General features: G+C 38.4%; 1 protein-coding gene across 1 annotated transcript in view; it reads right to left on the reverse strand.

Annotated features, from left to right (window-relative positions):
* Nucleotides 1–2,810: 2,810 nt before the first annotated feature.
* The window catches only part of mettl15 (methyltransferase 15, mitochondrial 12S rRNA N4-cytidine), a 38,075-nt gene continuing 19,626 nt past the window's right edge, over nt 2,811–21,259 (reverse strand). The window contains exons 3-6 of the mRNA XM_063882167.1: nt 19,706–19,842; nt 10,081–10,272; nt 8,651–8,829; nt 2,811–4,544 (exon numbers count right to left, since the gene is read on the reverse strand). Of these exons, the coding sequence (XP_063738237.1) occupies nt 4,120–4,544; nt 8,651–8,829; nt 10,081–10,272; nt 19,706–19,842 (933 nt within the window). The 3' untranslated portion in view covers nt 2,811–4,119. The remainder of the gene's footprint in view (nt 4,545–8,650; nt 8,830–10,080; nt 10,273–19,705; nt 19,843–21,259) is intronic.

Here is a 21,259-nt window from a genome sequence, read left to right on the forward strand (position 1 = left end):
CGGAGAATCGGAGCAGCGGGAGCGGTACTGTAGTCGCTTTACCGCACTGTTGTGACGAAAAGAGAGCTGAGACAGATGGCAAAGCTCTCTGTCTACCGGGCCATTTTCATTCCTCACCTATGGTCATGAAGGATGGGTCATGACCGAAAGAACGAGATTGCGGATACAAGCGGCCGAAATGGGATTTCTCCGCAGAGTGGCTGGCCTCTCCCTTAGGGATAAGGTGAGAAGTTCAGTCATCCGGGAGGGACTCGGAGTAGAACCGCTGCTCCTTCGCGTTGAAAGGAGCCAGTTGAGGTGGTTCGGGCACCTAGTTAGGATGCCACCTGGGCGCCTCCCTAAGGAGATGTTCCAGGCACGTCCAGCTGGGAAGAGACCGAGGAGTAGACCTAGGACCAGGTGGAGGGATTATATCTCTCCTCGCTGGCCTGGGAGTGCCTTGGAATCCCCCAGTCAGAGCTGGTTGATGTGGCCAGGGAAAGAGAAGTTTGGGGCTCTCTGCTGGAGCTGTTACCTCCGTGACCCTGACGGAAAAGCAGGAGAAGATGGATGGATGGAACATTTTATTTTTGTTGGTAGTTTTTCTTGCCTTGTACAAGTTTCAACTCAGTGGGACTAATGACATTTCTTGTTTCCCACAATCCTTTTAAAATCTGGCTTGTATTCTGTTGCCCACAACTCCTTCAACAGCATGTAAGTCTTAACTCTTTTGCTCTTTTAGTTTTACACAAAACTGTCCCTGCTGTGATGACGAAGTGATTCAAGTCAAGGAAATCACAAACTTTGCCTCAATAGAAGTTATCTGTTCCTGTGCTGTTGAGACAATGATAAGTACATACAATTACATTTGAAAAAGAGATGTGAGTATGAGCCACACACGAATGCAGTTATGTGCCATTTGTGAACCACTAGTAAGACACTCCTCATTCATAGTCATTTAGTGTCATTCGGGTAATAGTGAGACTGTGAATGATTGAGGCTTGAATCAAACACCCTGCGCTGACGTACTGAGCGCACACTAACAACAAGATTAATTTATGATACCTCTGTGCTCCTACAGCCTGTGGAAAAGCAAACCTTCCAACCCATGTGCAGTGCAAATATTTTTTAATAAAATAAAAACACAATTTCTGTGTGCTCTTTTGTTGAAATGAATAAGTGTAGGTATCAAGTGAAGACATTAATCCTGTCTTCAGGTTTTTAGCAGCAGGTTAGATGATGTTCAGTGTGTCTGCCTGTAGCTTCAGAGACATGGTTAAACAACAGTAGCTATTAGTTATGCACCTGGTAGTCAATTTATGGATTGATCCAAGTCTACAGTAATAGCTTCGTCTTACAGCATAAGACGTCTGTTATCTGAGGTAACTGTTTCCATGGCGATTGAGAATTTGCAGTCGTAGAAAACATTAATTTATATTACTGATGTTCCTGTTTTATCATCTCCTGCGTCAAGCAACAAACATCAGTTGTTAATAAAAAATCAACAACTTCAAGCCGTGTTTTGGTACATGCACATACCATTTTCCACCCTAACACTAGATCTGCAATTGCTTGCAAAAGAGTCTGTCTCTTTGTCTAAAAAATCCCTGTCTCAACAGTGGAGAAGTGTTATTTGAGCTTCAGCTGATGTGACCCCTTATTAGACACTTATATCTGAGACGTTATGTTACACAAAAACACCAACATCGGGGCCAGAAATTAAACATTTATCCATAACATCAACATACCCAGACACAGAACTACCTGTTTACACAGTAAATGAGGTATTATGTCAATATAAAAATACTTACAAGTAAAAGTCCTGCTTTTAGAATGTTATTTTGAGTTGAGTTCAGGTTCATATATTTAATCTTAATCTTCAAAAGTAAGTAGTAAAGTTCCCTGTCATATTGAGTACAGAGTACAGACATGGAAATACTTGCAGAATAGTGCAAGTTACTCACACTCAAACCGAAGATATCTTCTGAGATGAGAGGCGGGCAACACAGGCCTCGCTTCTTTTTAACTCCACACCACCTGATGTATATCATTCATTTTAATCAAATGACATCAGTAATTAAAATCAACAATTCAACTTGGGGACGTCCTTAACCCTAACCCTTACCCTGGGTGACTACTGAGTGCTAAGCCCTAAACCTTTACCTCACTGGACAACTATTCTTTACACAAATGGAGGCGCATGAAGTTTGAGTAAAATAACTAATGCCTTGGTAAAGGCTGTACATAGAGCCAGAGCTTGGTTTGTCCACTCTGAGTTACCGTAGAAACATCACAGTGCAAAATGGTGGACATACTTATTAATATCGTATGAAATTGTATGTAAATAGATACCCCCTACAGACATGTTTAAACATCATCAGTAAATAACTAACTTCAGGAAGTATAAAATATTTCTACAAAATAAGTGATTGAGACAACCTTGCAGTGCAGTACGTGGGGTGAATACTATGTCTCTATAAGGTGTAGATGCTGAGTTACTGTTCAGAAGATTGTATTAAAAAACAAGCACCCACCCACACATCAACATGACTTCTTGCACAGCACGGAAAATATTGTGGCAGTACAAAAGACCACTTACTGAGGATAAACCTTTGAGAACTTAAAAAAGTTTAAATCTCTCCTCCTTTTCTTTATTCTTTTCTATTTATATGAACACTTTTACGCATCACTGCAAGATGAAATCGTGAGTAACATTTTCTTACCATAAATGGTAAGTGTGATTCAGTAAATATATTAAGGAAATAAAATGGGACCAAAGTAACCTAAAGATAAGATGTTAAGACACATTCACTGATGTTAAAAAGGGAGGATTAACAAACTCACGATATTATTTAATAATACAAATAAACAGCATATCATTTTAGACACAGTTAAATGTTACTTGCGCCATTTAGTTTCCAAGGTAACAAGAAGGGTATATTTAGAGAGCACTAAACTGAGAAAGAAAAAAAAAAGTGTTAATAATCTTGATGGAGCAATTACAATTAGTAAAAGTCAAATAGTAAAGATCAAAACACCTCATCTGCTTATGATTGAAGGTGAGAGAATGCTCAAAAACAACCAACCAGCTCATTCAGCACCACTTCTTACACTTGCGTCATTCAGTATTTAGTGGCATTACTGATTCATACGGTACAGTAGAGGTTTCACTTGAGCGAATCATCAAGGGAGGTTCAGGGAAAATACAGACGTCAATGAGAAAAGGTGTTTTTTTTTTACGTATTGAGATATATAGCTGCAATAAATGCCTTATATACTCTGTTTGCAATCCAAGAAAACCTTATTCATTTAAATGGCACACAGAAAGTTTTAATTCATACATTTTATACAGGATGCAATCAGTACTTTATCAAACCAGTGTTGCAATGATACGGGGAAAAAATGTCCAACATTTATAATACAAAAGGCAAACACTTAAATACTTTCACTTTGGTAAAAAAAAACAACCTCGAGTTTCGACAGGTTTTTGGTGCTAAGCAAGGTGAGCGAAAGATGAACCAGCGGTATTGGAATTTGGAAGTGGCAACCTAAAGTTTTTTCTTCTCGAAGCCAAACTTTAAGTACATATAAATTATATTAAACTATAGATCACATTAATCTTAGATGAATGGTCAACTTACTAGCTTTCACAGCTCTCAATCACGTTGCGGTATTAATAGAGTGAATGGATTGGCATCATTGTGCGAGTTAAATGTGGCACAATGCTATATTACATGACCAAAGTTTCCAGATGACACCTTAACCAGCGCCAATCACTGATTGAAGACAGTGAGATGAGAGTCAAACAAGCTATCCCAATTTGGAAAGTCCAGTTTTCTAAGTAAAAAAGTTTTTTTTTCTTTGTCACTTCTCACCTCCGTAGATATATGAGACATGCTCCCACCAATTATTTCTTTCACCTGCCAATAAAAAAAATAAAACCACAGAAGAGTCAGAATTGTTCTTTCTCTTCGCCAGATTTCATGCATCGCTATGCAGTGCCATATCCGGCCATTGTTGTAGTGTTGGCCTTCAACCCTCACTGGCTTTCCACCAGTTTAATTGTGATTGTTGAAAAAAATCGATCCGTATAAAAGCTCAAAAATTGAATGAAAAGAGAAAGAATTTCAAAAACGTTTTTTAACATCTGAGTGCGGCCCTAAGTTTGGCAGAGCGTCCTCGAGGATTCTCATTTACATCGTACCTTTCTGGGGTAATCACTTTTCTCTGCAGAGGAAGCCAATAAACATCCCGACGATCTCTGTTTTCATCTACCAGTTTTGGCTTCCCGTTGCCTTGTTTCCTCGGGCTGAAGTGATCTAGATTGGACAAGTCCTCTCCCTGGAGGTAACGTTTAACCAGTCTGTCTTCTAGTGAATGAAAAGTGATCACGCAGAGACGTCCTCCAGGTGCCAGTAACGACCGAGCAGCACGGAGTCCTGTGTGAAGTTCGTTCAGTTCATCATTCACAAAGATACGCAGAGCCTGGAAAGTCTTAGTGGCTACGTGTGCAGACCGTTGGAGTCGGTCTTTACGTGCGTAAAGAACCGCTGGAGGAAACGACCCTAGAGACACAGAGATGGTTACAGTTAATGGATATTGTAAACAGAATGAATGTTGTAAGGTAGATACTGGCTCCAAATACAAGCAACAACAAATAAAGTATGCAGTTCAAATGCAGTGAGACCACTGTGAGTTCAGCAAAAGACAGATTTCGGATGGCCAAGAGAGATCATCTGAAGGAGGAGTGAATAAGCCCATCTGTGTCAAACTTTAACAACCATCTATGAACACAGTGGGGGACTGCCACACCACTTAACAGCTACCACACCACCAATCCACACCTGGAGTCTTGTGACTCTGAAGGCTCATGTGAACTAATGATTCATATAGGACCTCAACAACCCAAAGGTGTTATCAGTATACAATTAACAGAAAAGAAAAGAATAAAAAAAAGCCTCTTAAACGCAACTGACTTGACATCAGTTGCGTTTCCTATCGCATCATCCTATCATCTCTAATGATACACAAGTATAGACTTATTGTAGCTGAAGTTACAGAAGAAAAAAAAACGGAGGCATACCTTGGCACTAATACTTTATGATGTATTTAACTTCTACCTTTGTCTAAACTCACTTACGTATTATTAATTCCTTATATTGTTAAAGCAAGTTATTTAATTAAGTTTAAAAAAAGTGATTGAGTTGATTTACCAAGATGTACTGTACCACAGAAACATAGATAATTAAAACAAAGATACAAGCGAAGCTGTGAGCAGTGAAGAGAGAGCTCCAGCAGGATTGATCAGCAGGTCCATCAGAGGATCTGTGAGTAGCAGATGGAGGGTGGAGATGGTGTTGATATGGCTGATGTGTCACTAAATACCGAGGTAAATGCAGCCAAACGCCTCTAATGATCTATCAGTCAACTCAACGCCATGTTTAGGATGTACTGAGCAAAAAAATGACTTAATAACAACGTCATGATTTCTGTTTAAAAAGGCCAAAATACTGTGTTTGTGTGGGTATTTCTGTCTAGCTGACTGTCTCTCTTTTTGTGACAAAGTTTGACACGTTTTTCTGTTGAACAATCTGCACCTGCCTTTATAGAGCGATGGAGAACCTATTAAGCAACACTTTTCATATCCCCTCGTTTTTTGGAGCGTCCCTCCTTCAAAATAAATGTGCAATCCAGGAAAAGGCATTGCTAACTGCAGAAAGGCTAACTGAAAATGTGTTAAATCAAATAACAAAACATTAACTTTGCAGCAATACGATTGAATAATATATCTCTACCTTAAGCAGCTCATAATAAAGAGCAATAAAACACTTAGACCTAAAGAAAACCGCAATAAATAGAGACGTGAGTGATGTGGCATTTCTCTCCTCCTGCACTAAACAGCCTAAGGTGTGACTCACACTGCAATCAATACAATGCCTGCACAGCTAGGCCCAGCCCTGGCCTCACCAAGCCATGCGCTCTCCCTCTAATTCATCTTTCAAAGGTCCTACAGAAAGATCCATGGAGAAACAAAGAGATTAAGATGTGTACATAAAGGGGAGTTAAGAATAAAACACAACACTGTGAAATTATTACAAGGCACAGCATTTAGGATACAGCTCTTGCTGACCCCTACCTTTGTTTTATGTCTCCTCTTGATTAGCTATATTTGATGTTTGTAGCAAGCAACAACAAAGAGCACAACTACATTCCACAGTAAGATATTTGGACAACAGCAGTGTCTGGTGCTTTGGTGTTACTGGCCCAAACAAAAAGCAGGAGTTTGATCACACAAATAGAGCAGGTTGAACAGGAAAACATTGACAAAACTGGGGTGGCACAACAGATAACATGACGTTATTTCTCAAGTTGAAATGTTTCAATTTGTCATCAAAACAAAGTACTTTGTCACATTTTATTTACACATGGTGCTGGATGCTTCATGATGTGGTAACTGCTTGCAGGGGTAGCTGCTGCAGCTGGTTTTAATCTGGGAACATGCCATTTTACAGGGCGCAGCCTATGCTAGCATTAGCCAGTCAGAATAGCTTGGTTGTTAATTGTGTAATAATTGAACACTTCCAAAGCTAATTAGACAGCAGGCAGAGGAGCAGGAGGAGGAGGAGGAGGAGGAGGAGAGAGGAGGAGGAGAAGGAGAAGGAGAAGGAGAAGGAGGAGAAGGAGAAGAAGAACAAGAAGAAGAACAAGAAGAAGAACAAGAACAAGAACAAGAACAAGAACAAGAACAAGAAGCAACTTAATCCATGTGAAAAGATTCATATTCATCACACATCCACAACAACTGGATGGTTTGTGGATATAATGCATTGTGGAGTAAATGCATTTTATAGCTGCAGTGAAAGCTGATGTGCTAATGTTGAATTAGTTTAAGTAGACCACCAAACGTGTTTTACTGTTGTTGCTCCGGGTCGAAATTAACGTTAAATAGCTTGTGTGTGTTTCTCTAAATAAATGCATCCATGTCCTCCCCTCTGGCCACACACACACAGTTTAGTACAGGGTGATTAGGCCATTTATTGTGTTGTTTTGTTGACTACATTTGACTGTAATGTAGCTAAATGAAGCTCACTTGATTCTTGCTGTCAGCGTTCAGCCAAGTAAACACACTTTTTTTTTTGTTACACGTGGGTTAGATTCTGCTTTGCTTTCTGTTTCAGGGTTTAAAGCACTTTGCACAACAACACCACTACACACTGCTGTGGTTATTTGTAGAACCTTTCTAATCACATCTGTAAAGCATCCGGCAGTGATATCTCCCTCACAGTTAAATGTCAGCAAAGATTGAAGATGATTTACTGAAACAAGTCTTTACTAAGTGACTCACAGTTCAGGATAACTTCAAAACACCATTGTAGATAAAATAATTAGCTTTTTAAATATGATACACACTCATCCACTACCCTAACCTTCACACCCTTTCCTCTAGCAGGGCAATAAATATTGGCACTAAACAAAACGTTGCATACAATAGGGTTGCCCAATATCAACGGACCTTGGGGACACAGGGTTGGTGTTTACAACAGCTGACAATAAATGTGCAACAAATATAAATCCTAACTGGAGACAGAACTTGACAAAAAGATTGTGGAATTTCTTGGTTTTTTGTGCGCTTCACAAAGTGACGATGTAGTTGATATATTATAAAAAATAATGAATGCTCTGAAGTCTAGTATCCGTTTTAACCATATCTTGTGTGGGAAATAGGCGTATGCACGGTATTCCTGTAAACAGGTAAATGCAGTATCTTTATACTGCTTTACAATTAAATTCTAATAATGCTTCTGTATAAAATGTTAACTTTATAATGATGGCTCACTTAGATAACCTTAACTAAAAACTACATTGGAGAGAAAGAAACGTGAACTTTCTTATGTGACGTCTCAATGCCACCAAGTCCCCAAGTGCCTTCCTACAATCCTCCAATTTTCCTGTGACTTAAGTGTTTTACTGCCAGCATCACTGTCACAATTGTTCATAGATCCCCTCTGGAACTTTCTTTAATCAAAACCTCTTGGATTGTTTCAAATAAACATTGCTAGTGACTCGCTTTGCTCTTCAAAAAGATCAAACAGCTGCTCTTACTCACACCTGTTTTCCCAGGGTGACACTGACGCACACACTGCTCTGTGCAATAAGTACTGAAGCGACATCTCACTCGTTCAGCAGCTTGAGTGTGGAGGCATACTGCTATATAAAACAATCAATGAAGACAAACAATGTTATCCTTTCCTAATGCACGAGTGTGTCACGTGTGAGAGCATTTGTGGGTGTTTGCCTTTGTGTCAGGTGTGTGTGAATATTTGTGAGAAATAGTGGAAAAGAATGGAACAAAAACAAAGCAAAGAGCAATGGGGGAGAAGAGAGAGATCGGTTGCTGTGTGTGAGATACCGTTTGTTTTCAAGGCATTAGCCACATTCTGTTTCAGCTGTGGCTTTGTCTTAGCTCTGTCAAAGGAAGGTGGGGAAGAAAGGCACGAAATACAGAGGCAGAGGCAGAAGAGAAGATGATGACTGAGGTCACAGTCCTCTTAATTTTCTGATACGAACACGTCTCAGCAGGAGACAGCTTTACTAACTTCACATGTGTTTTATTTTCTCATCGCAGCCTCCAGAATGCTGCGGATAATTAATCAGTATTGTGTCGGTCTACCTGCCACCACGCTGGCCAGCTGCTGTGTCCGGGTGATGGGGTTGACACGGCGTGCCTCTACAATGGCTGAAGCTATTTTCCTGGCTTGTCTTTCTTCCCCATATGCAGTGAGGATGGATGCAAGAGCCTGTTGATCTAAGGTATTCACAACGTCAGCAGCGCAGGGCATGTCGGGGTACCTACGCACAAAGAGAAGCCCAATTAAGCCTCTTGACGTCACGTCCTTGCTGACAGCGGCAAATTCTGACAACTCTGAGATACAGCTGAAAACCTTTATGGCTGACAGTTATGAATAGAATGATTGTGAGGGGATGAAAAGAGGGATGCAGCCTGTGCAATAGCTTTTAACGAGGTTATCTTAGCTGGTAGATCTGCACGATATGCTGACCTTGTGAAGTGATTCATATATATTTATGAAAAACATTCAATAAGCTAAACATTCTAATAAATATATAATTGTACATATCTATCTCTCAATATACCTGCATACATACAAACACTGTTTATGTACATACATAACATACAGAAAATACATACATATATACATACACAAGTGTCATAAATGCAATTCAAATAAAAAGGAGATTAGGTAACTGCATTTTGTTATTTTTTTATGCCATAAATAATGGTTTTATTCTAATTCAATTGTGAAAGGACATTTATATTATTGGAATATAAGTATTAGAATATATTAGAACATAAAGCCTGGCCAAACTATTGGTCTGTTTCTAATTTAAAGTTGATTGTACCAATTTTTTTCTAAGCACTTATTTTTTACAATCATACTTCAAATTACCTGAAAACAAAGAAAGGTTATATTGTCAGTGTCAATTCCATGATAAAGAAGGAAATTATAAGACAGCTTGTAATGTCACATTTAACGTTTAGTATTTTGTTAAACAGGCAGGACAATTGAAATGTAGTGGTATTACAGTACATTAAAACCATTTCTGGTCATGCATCGAACCTGCAATTGATTCACACATTATTAAAATCTCTTATTGATTTTTTAATTTGATTAAAGAAACTATGACCATTAGCAGTCATATCAGAGTTTGTTGATCTGTTGCTCTTCAAAAGATTGTGGTAATCGTTAAGGAAATGTTTGCCCTAATATTTATGAGAAAAAACCTTTCAAACTCAAAAGAGAAAGCTGTATTCACCCTGCTGAGTTGGCCTATCAGGAAAAACATAGGTTTAATCAAAAATAATTATGTTATTTTAATATATCATACATATTTATTGCTTTTGCTTTTCACATTTGAATTTGATTGAAAAATAATTTTCCTTTGCAAGGTCCCTTTTTTATAAGCTGCTTTACTTACATTACTGTTCAAATGACTGCTATAAATTAAGTCAAGTGTTATTTGTATCCAGTTTTGTTAATGCTGCTTTGTAAATCAAATTGAGATCCACCATAAATATATTACCTCTCCCCATCCATTCTCATATCCAGGGGCCCATCCTTGCTAAGGGAGAAGCCTCTCTCCGCCTCATCCATCTGCATGGAGGAGCAGCCAGCATCCAACAGGACAGCATCAACGCTGCCTGGCTTAATGTCCATGTTAGACAACAGGGCTTCGAGATCGCTGAATTTGCCAAGCAATGGTTTCACACGACCACTGCAGAAAGGATAATGGAAAAAAAGCTGAATTAGACATTTGTATATCGATGCTTATGGCTGCTGTCAAAATACTGGCCATATTGAACTGCAATGGACAATAAATGTTACATTTATTCAGGGATTTAAACAGGAAAATAAGGGAAAACACGTCATTTTATTGATTGGTTTAACTGGTTGGCTAGCTTTTTTAAATTATTATTATTATTATTATTATTATTATTATTATTATTATTATTATTAATAATAATAAAAAAAGTAACAATTAAAGTCAAGTGTGGGAAATGTTGCAAAAAAAGATAGTTTATGTGTTTATGATTTCAATTTCGACTCATTACTAGAATATGCCTTTAAAAAAGTTTAAAATGTGGAGAGGGAAAAGGATTCTTATATTGTATTGGATTATGTTCCGTAATTTATTATTTAAAAAATATATTAAGCCCCAATTATACAAAGACTCAGGTAACAAGACTTAGTCTTGCAGGATGATTCCTTGATGGTGACAGGAGTTATGGAGTTGATGATACAGAGTGGCTCCCTTTCTGTGATGATTCAGGGAGAGTGTTTCACAATCTTACATACTTAACTGGAGATTTTACCAACTGCTTTAAAAGGTAAGTGATGGGAAGAGACAGATTGAGCAAGCATAAGCTGTAAGACATTTAATTAATGTTTTAGACGTGCCCTGATCAAACGGTAAAGATATGTATTTTTTACCTAGCTAACTTCATCATAGTTTGTCTTCATAACAATAATTTGAAATATCCTCTTACGGTTTGGGATTTAGCACCAATCCCACTGTTGAAGTGAATCAGAATCAGAAATCCTTTCTTTGTCCCATAGCAACCGCCTTTACCAATGACATGGATGCGGATGTAATTTCAACCATGTTATGTGTGACACAAAATAAAGTTTAAGCGGGGTAAAAAAAGGATATGCCTAGTTCTCAGAGAAAACAAATGAGAGCCGGCAGCTTAACTAAGTTTGCCATGTTTTGCTACTTCCCGTTATACACAACTGCTACTGGATGGGAATGGTAAATGAGTCCCCTCCTCAGTTTCTGGCTAATATTGACTGTATTTTCATGTTCAAATTGGTCATACATACAGTAAGAACTAACATCCAAAGTCAACAACTAAAAAAGTCATTTTAAGCATTTCCAGCAGAGACCCTGTGATATATATACCACAACAGGCTCAAAAGATTTCCAGTCAGCTTTTTAAAAACTGAATCAGGTATTTCCTTGGAGTTCCTACTAAGAGTCTTATTTAGATCCTTCCTTGTCACTGACAGAGCAAGACCCTGTGTACGCAGTCACTTCCTCATGCACGATTGGTGAGATCCTCAAGCCACATTCATGCATTTTTCATGTGACCTTTAACACTGTGCGAACAAAGATGATGGCAGAAGAGCGCAAAAAGAGCAACAGGAGCTAGCACCTCCACATTAGGAGCCAAAGGTCTTCTGCAGCCTGCTCTACCCATCCCTGTTAGTGAAGGTATTACTCCTGAAACAAAATAGACCAAACATGTGATATTGTCATTTCTAAATGACAAACAACTCGTTTTGTATATCACAAACAGCTTAAATTGACTATACCCTCCTCATTCAGCCTTCAGCACATACAATGTGTACTCCGTATGAGGTCAACATGGACCGGCTTTTAAGAGATGAAGTAAATGTAAAGACATCATTATGGGAATTCCTGATTTGGTCGTCAAGAACTCATCAAAAGACTTAAGTGAAGACTTGTATCCTGTGTCACTCCGTCACTTATTTAATAGCATTCAATGTTCCTACTGTCAAATAAGCTTGTCCCCATGTCTAGGGCTTCGTTATTAATGAAGGACCAAGACCAAGTTGTAGTTCTCTTTACATACACTAGGAATAAATAATTGGAAGAGAGGGGTAACATTGAACCCCTACATTTGCAACATGTCCACATTCCTAAAAACGATTATCATACTCAAAATAAAAACCTTGTTTCAGCATAACAGTTGTTATCGGATAACACTATTTCATAGTTATATGCCTTTGTTATATATTCATTATAATAAGAAAACAGACATTTTAATAAAGCAATATACAGTCTATACATTAACAAACATTTATTTTGTGTCAATGGCTTCAACACAGCTTACATTCGTATTAACATAAGATAGTACTGGTTGGCTATTGTGATGCTCTTTAATGTATGCAAAGCATATCCATTTACCTAATTCAATCGGATGTCTCACTCATATTTAAAGCATCTAGCAACCTGTGCACATAGATTGTAAACAACTCATGAACCTCCACCTGGAGAAAGTTTGATGGACGGACCAAAATCTGTCCACATACAGATGGGCTTGATTTTGTCATCGCAATAGCATAACAGCGGGACAAGATGCATTCCCTAAATGTTACAGGTGTGAAGAAAATGAATGCGCAAATTCAAAGATGGTCCAAGAAAAGGCGTCAGATGTAGGGGGACAGGCACAATTTTCGCCGGCCTGGTTCGGTCTCACAACATTTTTCAGATGCGTAGTTGAGATGAGACCATAGACCGAGTTTCAAGATGGTGACTTTCTGAGCAGTGGCGCCACAAGAAGGGGGTTGGAAGTAAGAAAGGGGCCATTCCTTACTAGAAGGACTCTATTTTTATTCAACGTAATTTTGCTATAGCACAAGAGGGTGATTATAATTATTGTTCGAAGTACTGCGTTGACACCAATAAGCAGCATCAATGAGTACAAGCGGCATCAATATTGTTATTGATTCCCAGACATTTGAATACATTTATATACACAACAATGACTCAAATTTTCTTAAGATTAACTAGGGGCATGCAAGGAAAGAACACAAATTGGCAGGTCCTCTATTTCAAAACCCACAGCAGACAAAATGGCAAGGGAGCATCTCACCCACGCTGCCAGGGCCTTCCATTGCTTTGCTGTTGTTATTCACTTTCCTGCACAGTGATTGATTTGTTGAAAAATCTATAGTAAAGGCTTTGTTGTTCTCTACCATCACCTGCGCAATCCCTTTCTGTTACTGCCTCCTCAAAAGCACTACCCACCTACTCCAATTTCAATTTTTGGGGTTATTTAGAGTATAAAGTTGAGAAACTTTTTTATCTCATCGTTTTTTGAAAATCTTAGCAAACCTGCATTGTTGTTCAAGATTTTTTACTGAAGGTCAAGCAGTGTTGTGTGGATGAAAATAAGAGCTAGTTGCTAACACACAGAAACTGATGTCATATGGTGTGTTAATCACCAACAGCTCCATTCAAAGACTATGGTTATGGAAAAGACACTTTGTTGCACTGCAAACCTACTAATCTACTTTTGAATGACATGACATTTTGAGGAAAAGGAAAAGAAGATGCTACTACACTAAAAGATGGGCACAATGGTAGATCGTTTAAATGAATAGTCAACATAGCCACTTCTTATACTGTCGATTTCCATACATAGCATTGATAGCTAGCAGCTAACAATGGGCTCATCTGTGAAAAGATTCACGGGGACGAGGAGAGAGGGGACAGAGCTCTACTTACAGGTAGGCAGCACTAGTCGAGGCTGTATAAAGATATTGCGGAATTCCTAATTTTATTGATGTTGTGGAAAAATGAGAGCTGAAATGCAGACATATTTTTGTGGTGCATAACAAAAGAAGATTGATGTCTGAGAGTAGTAAGTTAGGCAAGAGTGTAGCTTCAGAATGTGCAGGGCCACACAGCTGAATATGAAGGCAGCTCTGGGAGGAGTCTAGGTCAATTGTTACATACACACATTATTCTAATACAGAAGGGAAATCTGCCTTTTTATTATATTTGTACAAATCATTCTAAACACTATAAAATGTGATATCTATAATTGATTTCCCTTACACAGTTGAAGTCTTGTAACAGCCATTTACCAAAACATAATGACAAGTAAAACAATTTACTTCTGCTTTTGGAAATGAAAATACTTTGGTTTTTGTGTATGCCCACATGCAGGTGATGATCATACCTTCCTCTAGACACTGACTTTTTCACCGACACGTTTCTGTAAGCCACTAAAGGATTTAAAAATATGCAAAACAGTTACATAACATTTCTAAATTATTAACTTCTTTATGTGGCTTAGACACAGAGTTGGAGATATAAATGTCTTATATAAGGTCTTATATTATTAAAGAGGACAAGTTTCAGTGGTGTATGTGCTGAGGTCCAAGTGTGGGCTCATAATTGCTTAAGAGATCTATTTATAGTTGTAGCACCCCACAACATTGACATCATGCAAGTTTTTTGTTATTCTTGCCTCTCGCTAGATCAACCTAACAATGAATGTGATCCTCCAAAAACTGGAAGATCACACAGAGACAATCCAAATCTTTGCAGATTGTATAACAGGATATGTGAAATGGCGGTGATAAAGATTAAGAGCCAGTGCTAATGATACATGGGTATATTCCCATTTGCGCTGTAGCACCTTCTGTTAGTGAAGAAACCATGTGCCAGGTAAAACTAAAAGTTTAAGTCCATCAGACGGTGACATTTTCAGCAGATTTTTTTATGTTCAACGATTTGCTTTATAATTGAATATCAGAAAAGTAAAGGACACTTAGGTGTTAGCTAACTGTCAAAGACCTTTTAAGTCAGACACAAAGTGACAAGAATTTGGCCACACGTCATTTTGAACCAATCAGTTTTTTCGTTAACAGATTTGCCCCAAAGAGTTAATACACAGACTGTAGAGACTTGAACTGTCCAGCTCAGCCTCTGGCAGTCAGATCCCTCCAGTCCTTTGCCTTATTGTCTCATCTCTATATGTTTATTAAGTTTATTTATACAGTAAAGCCTCTACATAAATGTGGTTTTTTTACTCCAGTTAAAAAAAATTCTATTTGCACAGATACATATTTATTTCAGGTTGCACTGCCCCATGTTGAATGAAATGGTGTATGATGGTCTAATAATTCAACATAATGTCTTTCCTTTCTACTTAGAACTGCAACTCTTCCTAAAATGCACTTTGCTCAGTAAGTCTGGTTTGAATCATGATAAAGATATCTTTGTGTTCCTAAACACTATACGATTAAAGGAGTCATAATTCAGGAGGAAATCAAATAATCCATTTTGATCCAAAATATGAATCTGATAGATTTTGTTATCGTCAACTCAAAACACAAGACACAAAGATACACATTTTGTCAAAACCAGTGTGAAATTGTATCTAAACAAACTGGAAAATGATATTATAATAGGTTATAATGTGTCCTTAATGTCAACATGTTATTTTCTAAGGTCAATAATAAACCATCAATCTTAATAAGACAATACATACTTCAGCACAAAGCACACAGCAACACATCTGGCTATGCTTTAGTATGTCCACACTTCATTCAATATTTTCATATACTTGTCCATTTGAAATAAGAGTACACTCAGTGAGGACATCAGGAACCTTTTCATAAGACAAGATGCACCCTATTCACAAATCAAGCCTGAAATATTCCCTTGAGTTGACCTGCTCAGTTCCTTTACCCCGCGTAAAGTCTAAGACAAGATGCTGATTGATTGCTTTCAGCAGGGGAGCAGTGATGAAAATATCTACAGTCCAGACAAGATCAAATAAGAAAGAGGCTACAAGCATCAAGAAAAAAGACACACAGACTAGTCTTTAGAAATGCATGTTTGTTTAAAATGTAAATGTATGCTACCTCACTTGACTGAATAATTATAATTGAATGGCTGTTTACTTGTTGGTGGCCTTGCAGTTGTTTCTTTGACATATATACAGTGGGGCAAAAAAGTATTTAGTCAGCCACCAATTGTGCAAGTTCTCCCATTTAAAAAGATGAGAGAGGCCTGTAATTTTTATCATAGGTATACCTCAACTATGAGAGACAAAATGAGGGAAAAAAATCCAGGAAATCACATTGTAGGATTTTTAAAGAATTTATTGGTAAACTCCTCGGTAAAATAAGTATTTGGTCACCTACAAACAAGCAAGATTTCTGGCTCTCACAGACCTGTGACTTCTTCTTTAAGAGGCTCCTCTGTCCTCCACTCGTTACCTGTATTAATGGCACCTTTTTGAACTCGTTATCAGTATAAAAGACACCTGTCCACAACCTCAAACAGTCATACTCCAAACTCCACTATGGCCAAGACCAAAGAGCTGTCAAAGGAGACCAGAGACAAAATTGTAGACCTGCACCAGGCTGGGAAAACTGAATCTGCAATAGGTAAGCAGCTAGGTGTGAAGAAATCAACTGTGGGAGCAATTATTAGAAAATGGAAGACATACAAGACCACTGCTAATCTCCCTCGATCTGGGGCTCCACGCAAGATCTCACCCCGTGGGGTCAAAATGATCACAAGAACGGTGAGCAAAAATCCCAGAACCACACGGGGGGACCTAGTGAATGACCTGCAGAGAGCTGGGACCAAAGTAACAGAGGCTACCATCAGTAACACACTACGCCGCCAGGGACTTAAATCCTGCAGTTCCAGACGTGTCCCCCTGCTTAAGCCAGTACATGTCCAGGCCCGTCTGAAGTTTGCTAGAGGGCATTTGGATGATCCAGAAGAGGATTGGGAGAATGTCATATGGTCAGATGAAACCAAAATAGAACTTTTTGGTAAAAACTCAACTCGTCGTGTTTGGAGGAGAAAGAATGCAGAGTTGCATCCAAAGAACACCATACCTACTGTGAAGCATGGGGGTGGAAACATCATGCTTTGGGGCTGTTTTTCTGCAAAGGGACCAGGACGACTCATCCGTGTAAAGGAAAGAATGAATGAGGCCATGTATCGTGAGATTTTGAGTGAAAACCTCCTTCCATCAGCAAGGGCACTGAAGATGAAGCATGGCTGGGTCTTTCAGCATGACAATGATCCCAAACACACCGCCAGGGCAACGAAGGAGTGGCTTCCTAAGAAGCATCTCAAGGTCCTGGAGTGGCCTAGCCAGTCTCCAGATCTCAACCCCATAGAAAATCTTTGGAGGGAGTTGAAAGTCTGTGTTGCCCAGCGACAGCCCCAAAACATCACTGCTTTAGAGGAGATCTGCATGGAGGAATGGGCCAAAATACCAGCAACAGTGTGTGAAAACCTTGTGAAGACTTACAGAAAACGTTTGACCTCTGTCACTGCCAACAAAGGGTATATAACAAAGTATTGAGATGAACTTTTGTTATTGACCAAATACTTATTTTCCACAATCATTTGAAAATAAATTCTTTAAAAATCCTACAATGTGATTTCCTGGATTTTTTTTTCTCATTCTGTCTCTCATAGTTGAGGTATACCTATGATAAAAATTACAGGCCTCTCTCATCTTTTGAAATGGGAGAACTTGCACAATTGGTGGCTGACTAAATACTTTTTTGCCCCACTGTAACTGTTAAAAGATTCTCGCTGTTCCTCCACTTTAATTTTATCTTCGGCATGTCCTCATTCAAAGGCTTGTTTCCGAACAGTTAGGAGATGAGGAAAGTTGACAGCTTTGAACATGTAAACTTTCCTGGATGTTGTCTGTGATGAATGATTCATGTTATTTATCCTCGTATTAGACTTAAGAGAAAGGCTGACAGCATTATACTAAACAATGCAAAGACAATGACTCATGGTTGGATTTTCTTTTTGGTAATCAAAACCATACACTTTACAACATATGGACATTGTCTCTGTGTCGCGCCTATTGGTTTCTAAAGATTCATATTAAAGCTTAATATGGGTGGCTTCCGGCACCCAGCAGACAGTTAAGGGGTTATGACCTGTTATAGCCCCCACTGGTTACCTCACTTGCATCATGTTAACTTGAGTTGCAAATTACTTTGTTTCACAAACTGTCCCTGAAAAGCCTTTAAATGCATAGTCTGTTACTGCAACTGATGCCTTGATGCATTTAATGTATCCATTGTACCTCAAACAAAATCCCCCAAACAATGCAGCCCCCTGTAGGGCTGTTTTTGGTCTGAATCCCCAAAGAATGATGTTATCATCTTCCTACATAGCAAGCTATCCAGCTACATCCATAGAAAATGGTTAAAAAAAATGTGTCTGATATGAAAAGTGTGAATAAGAAAAATAACTTTTTAAGTGATTTTAAATCAACAAAGTGCATAGTGCATGCAAACAGTTCATTTTAAATAAAATACCATTTCGGTCTGTGTGTGATAACATTGAAGACGTGTAAATCCAATGTTTGCCTGACATTAGATTAACGCTTAGTGCTTTTTCTGATTCATAACATTTATTGTGGGCATAACTCCTGCGTAGCTTCAAGCGCAGGGAAGTCATAGCAACAACAGGAATGGTGAAAAGCAGAGAATAGGCTGACAGAGGCTCAACATGCAGGAGACAAATCCCATTTAAGGCATGGTTGAATATCATTCAGGGATCAGAGGTTTAGTTTTATAAGCTAATGCTTTTATAAAAACGTTTGATGTAAAATGATTCTTTCTGTACTGTGAAACTGGGCTCAGATTCACACCAACATTCAACAGTTTGCATTGAGGTTATACTTCCCTCAAGAAACAGCATTACAGCCGAGAGAGAAAATCCTCTAACCCTGTTGTGAGGATGCACTGCGTAGGCTGCCAGGGTCTTTTACTCAGGCTTCCAATAATATTGGTTAATTGCTAGATTTCTCTAGCTTCTCTCAACTTGTATCACGAGTGGGCGTGGAAGAGTTTACAGCAGGGGTATATTGCTGCTGACAGAATACAGTGTTCTTATTCTCTCTTTCTCTTAATTGTCATTCCCTGCTCACAGGCACATTTCTCTGGCAGAGTCCCTTGAGAGAGGTTTCCCCAGAATCTACGTAAAAGGATTCCTTCCCACGCCATGGTCTTAGGAACATCTCATTTTCATCCTCCCGCGCCTTGCTCATGCTCACACACACTCCCTCTCACACTGGCAACGTGTCCTTGTGTCTCCCTGTTCTCTCACTCTCGTGTTTTCATTGTTTTCTTTTTTTTTCTCTCTTGACACTTTTTAACTTCTCTGGGCTTCTCTCTACTTCCCGCCCCCCCCTCATATCTTATAGATCCTCTGTGGGAGGCAGCATCTCCTTCACACTGCAGGCGTGGGCCCTTACTCTGACAAATGACATGCCGGGCCCACCAGCTTTGCGTGGGGGGAGAAAAGCTTTAAGTTAAGAAGGAGAAAAGCATTTGATTGGTTGGTGAAACTCAGGGGCTGTATCTTGGCAAGCAGTATTTTATCAGGCTCAGGGAAAAAGTGAAAAATACAGACAGAACAGCAACACTATCATCATATAGTATTTTTTAAGAATTAATGACCACAAACCAAACACTGTGATCAAAAAGGTCAAGCTGTCAGCTGCGGCAATACACATCTATTGAACATTTATAGTATAATAAACATTTGTCTCATAACATAAGCTTTCACTTGTGTTTGGTCTACTGTACATGGTGTTCTTTATTGAATCACTTACCAGTATTCCTTGGCTAATTGCTGGGCCAGAGAAATGGCTGTAGGATCTCTGTCTAAGGCCAGGACTGTGACTTCAGGGACCAAATTCAGAATTGCTTTGGTGTGACCACCACCCCCAAATGTCATGTCTAGAACCACCTACAGGCGAGAAAGCAAGAAAACAACACATTCACACCAGGACTCCGTATGAACAATGAATCATCATCATCCTATCATCACAATGTTAATTATTTTTAAGTGTTTCATTTATAGTGGTGAATCCGTCTTACCTCATAGTCCTCATTGTCAAAATTAAAAATGGATTTGTATTCAAGATTTCAGATAAGCCTGTAAGTTTAAAGCAGATATCCCCCAAAAATAGAAAATGATGCCCATTTTATAATTACAAATTATGGCTGGACAATACGGCAAAAATGTACTACGACAATATAGCTTATCTCATATCTTGATAATGATATATATTATGATATAGCATGCTTTTTGGTCAAACATTTACATAGCCTATGTGAAATAACCTTAATGTGAAGTCTGTTTGTGTAAATGGATTCTTTGATGAATGAAAAGTCATGAGTATTCTCCCATTTCATTAAGAATTGAAGTGCAACATGAACATAACAGTTTCAATTACAAATTCCACCAAAGACAAATAAAAATGTTCATAAATAAACCGTTTGTTAATTGCCTTGATCTTAATTGTAATGTAAAGTGTGATGCAAAAAAAACAAAACATCCAATCTTCAAATGGTTTCCACATTTTTGACATCAGAGTTTCTGACACACGAGTTGGTGTGAGCTTGTTGACACAGACAAACAAGACGTCGGTCTTTGTTTGATGATTATTTAAATTAGCTATAATTTCTCGCAACTTGCTTTGTTTTTTAGTTGCAACAATTATTTATGTCGGCCTACTGAACCATTATTAATATCCACTTCAGAAAACAAGTCAGTGGGGAGGCTTTTTCTTTTCACATCACTATTATGACTACGACGACTTTTGACTTCACTTTTCATACTTTTTTTATGCTGCTCTGGTTAATTACAGAAAACCAAACATTTAAAATGACTCAATCATGTTTAATTTTTCCTTCCGTCTAACACAACTGTCTGTTTCTGGCACAAGATCACTTCACTGCCAGTCTGGTGATTTTATCAACAAGTGGAAACTAAACTCAATTAATGATGCCTAAAATGTCAATCAGCTCTCTCTATCTTCAACCAGTCTATTGTTTGTGTTTAGCAATACTTCGAAACTCTTTGTCCAAGACGCAGCTCTTTGCACCCAAAATGCCATTGGATATCTGAGGTAAGTGTGCCCAAGAAAATTCTTGAAAAGTCAGTAATATGGTTGAAAATAAGCAAATTATACCTTTCACTATGTAGCATGAACTTTTTTATTAATGATATCACATCTTAAGAATGTGTTAATAACTACTCCTGAATATTATTGTATTTGTTATGTTTCACAAGCATCTATTAACTTTAAATCAACATTGGATAATCAGAGGAAAGGAGGGAGAGGGCTTTATAAAGGAAATGTCCAATACCTGCCAACCAC

Source organism: Eleginops maclovinus, chromosome 4, assembly GCF_036324505.1.
Source record: "Eleginops maclovinus isolate JMC-PN-2008 ecotype Puerto Natales chromosome 4, JC_Emac_rtc_rv5, whole genome shotgun sequence".
NCBI lineage: Eukaryota > Metazoa > Chordata > Actinopteri > Perciformes > Eleginopidae > Eleginops > Eleginops maclovinus.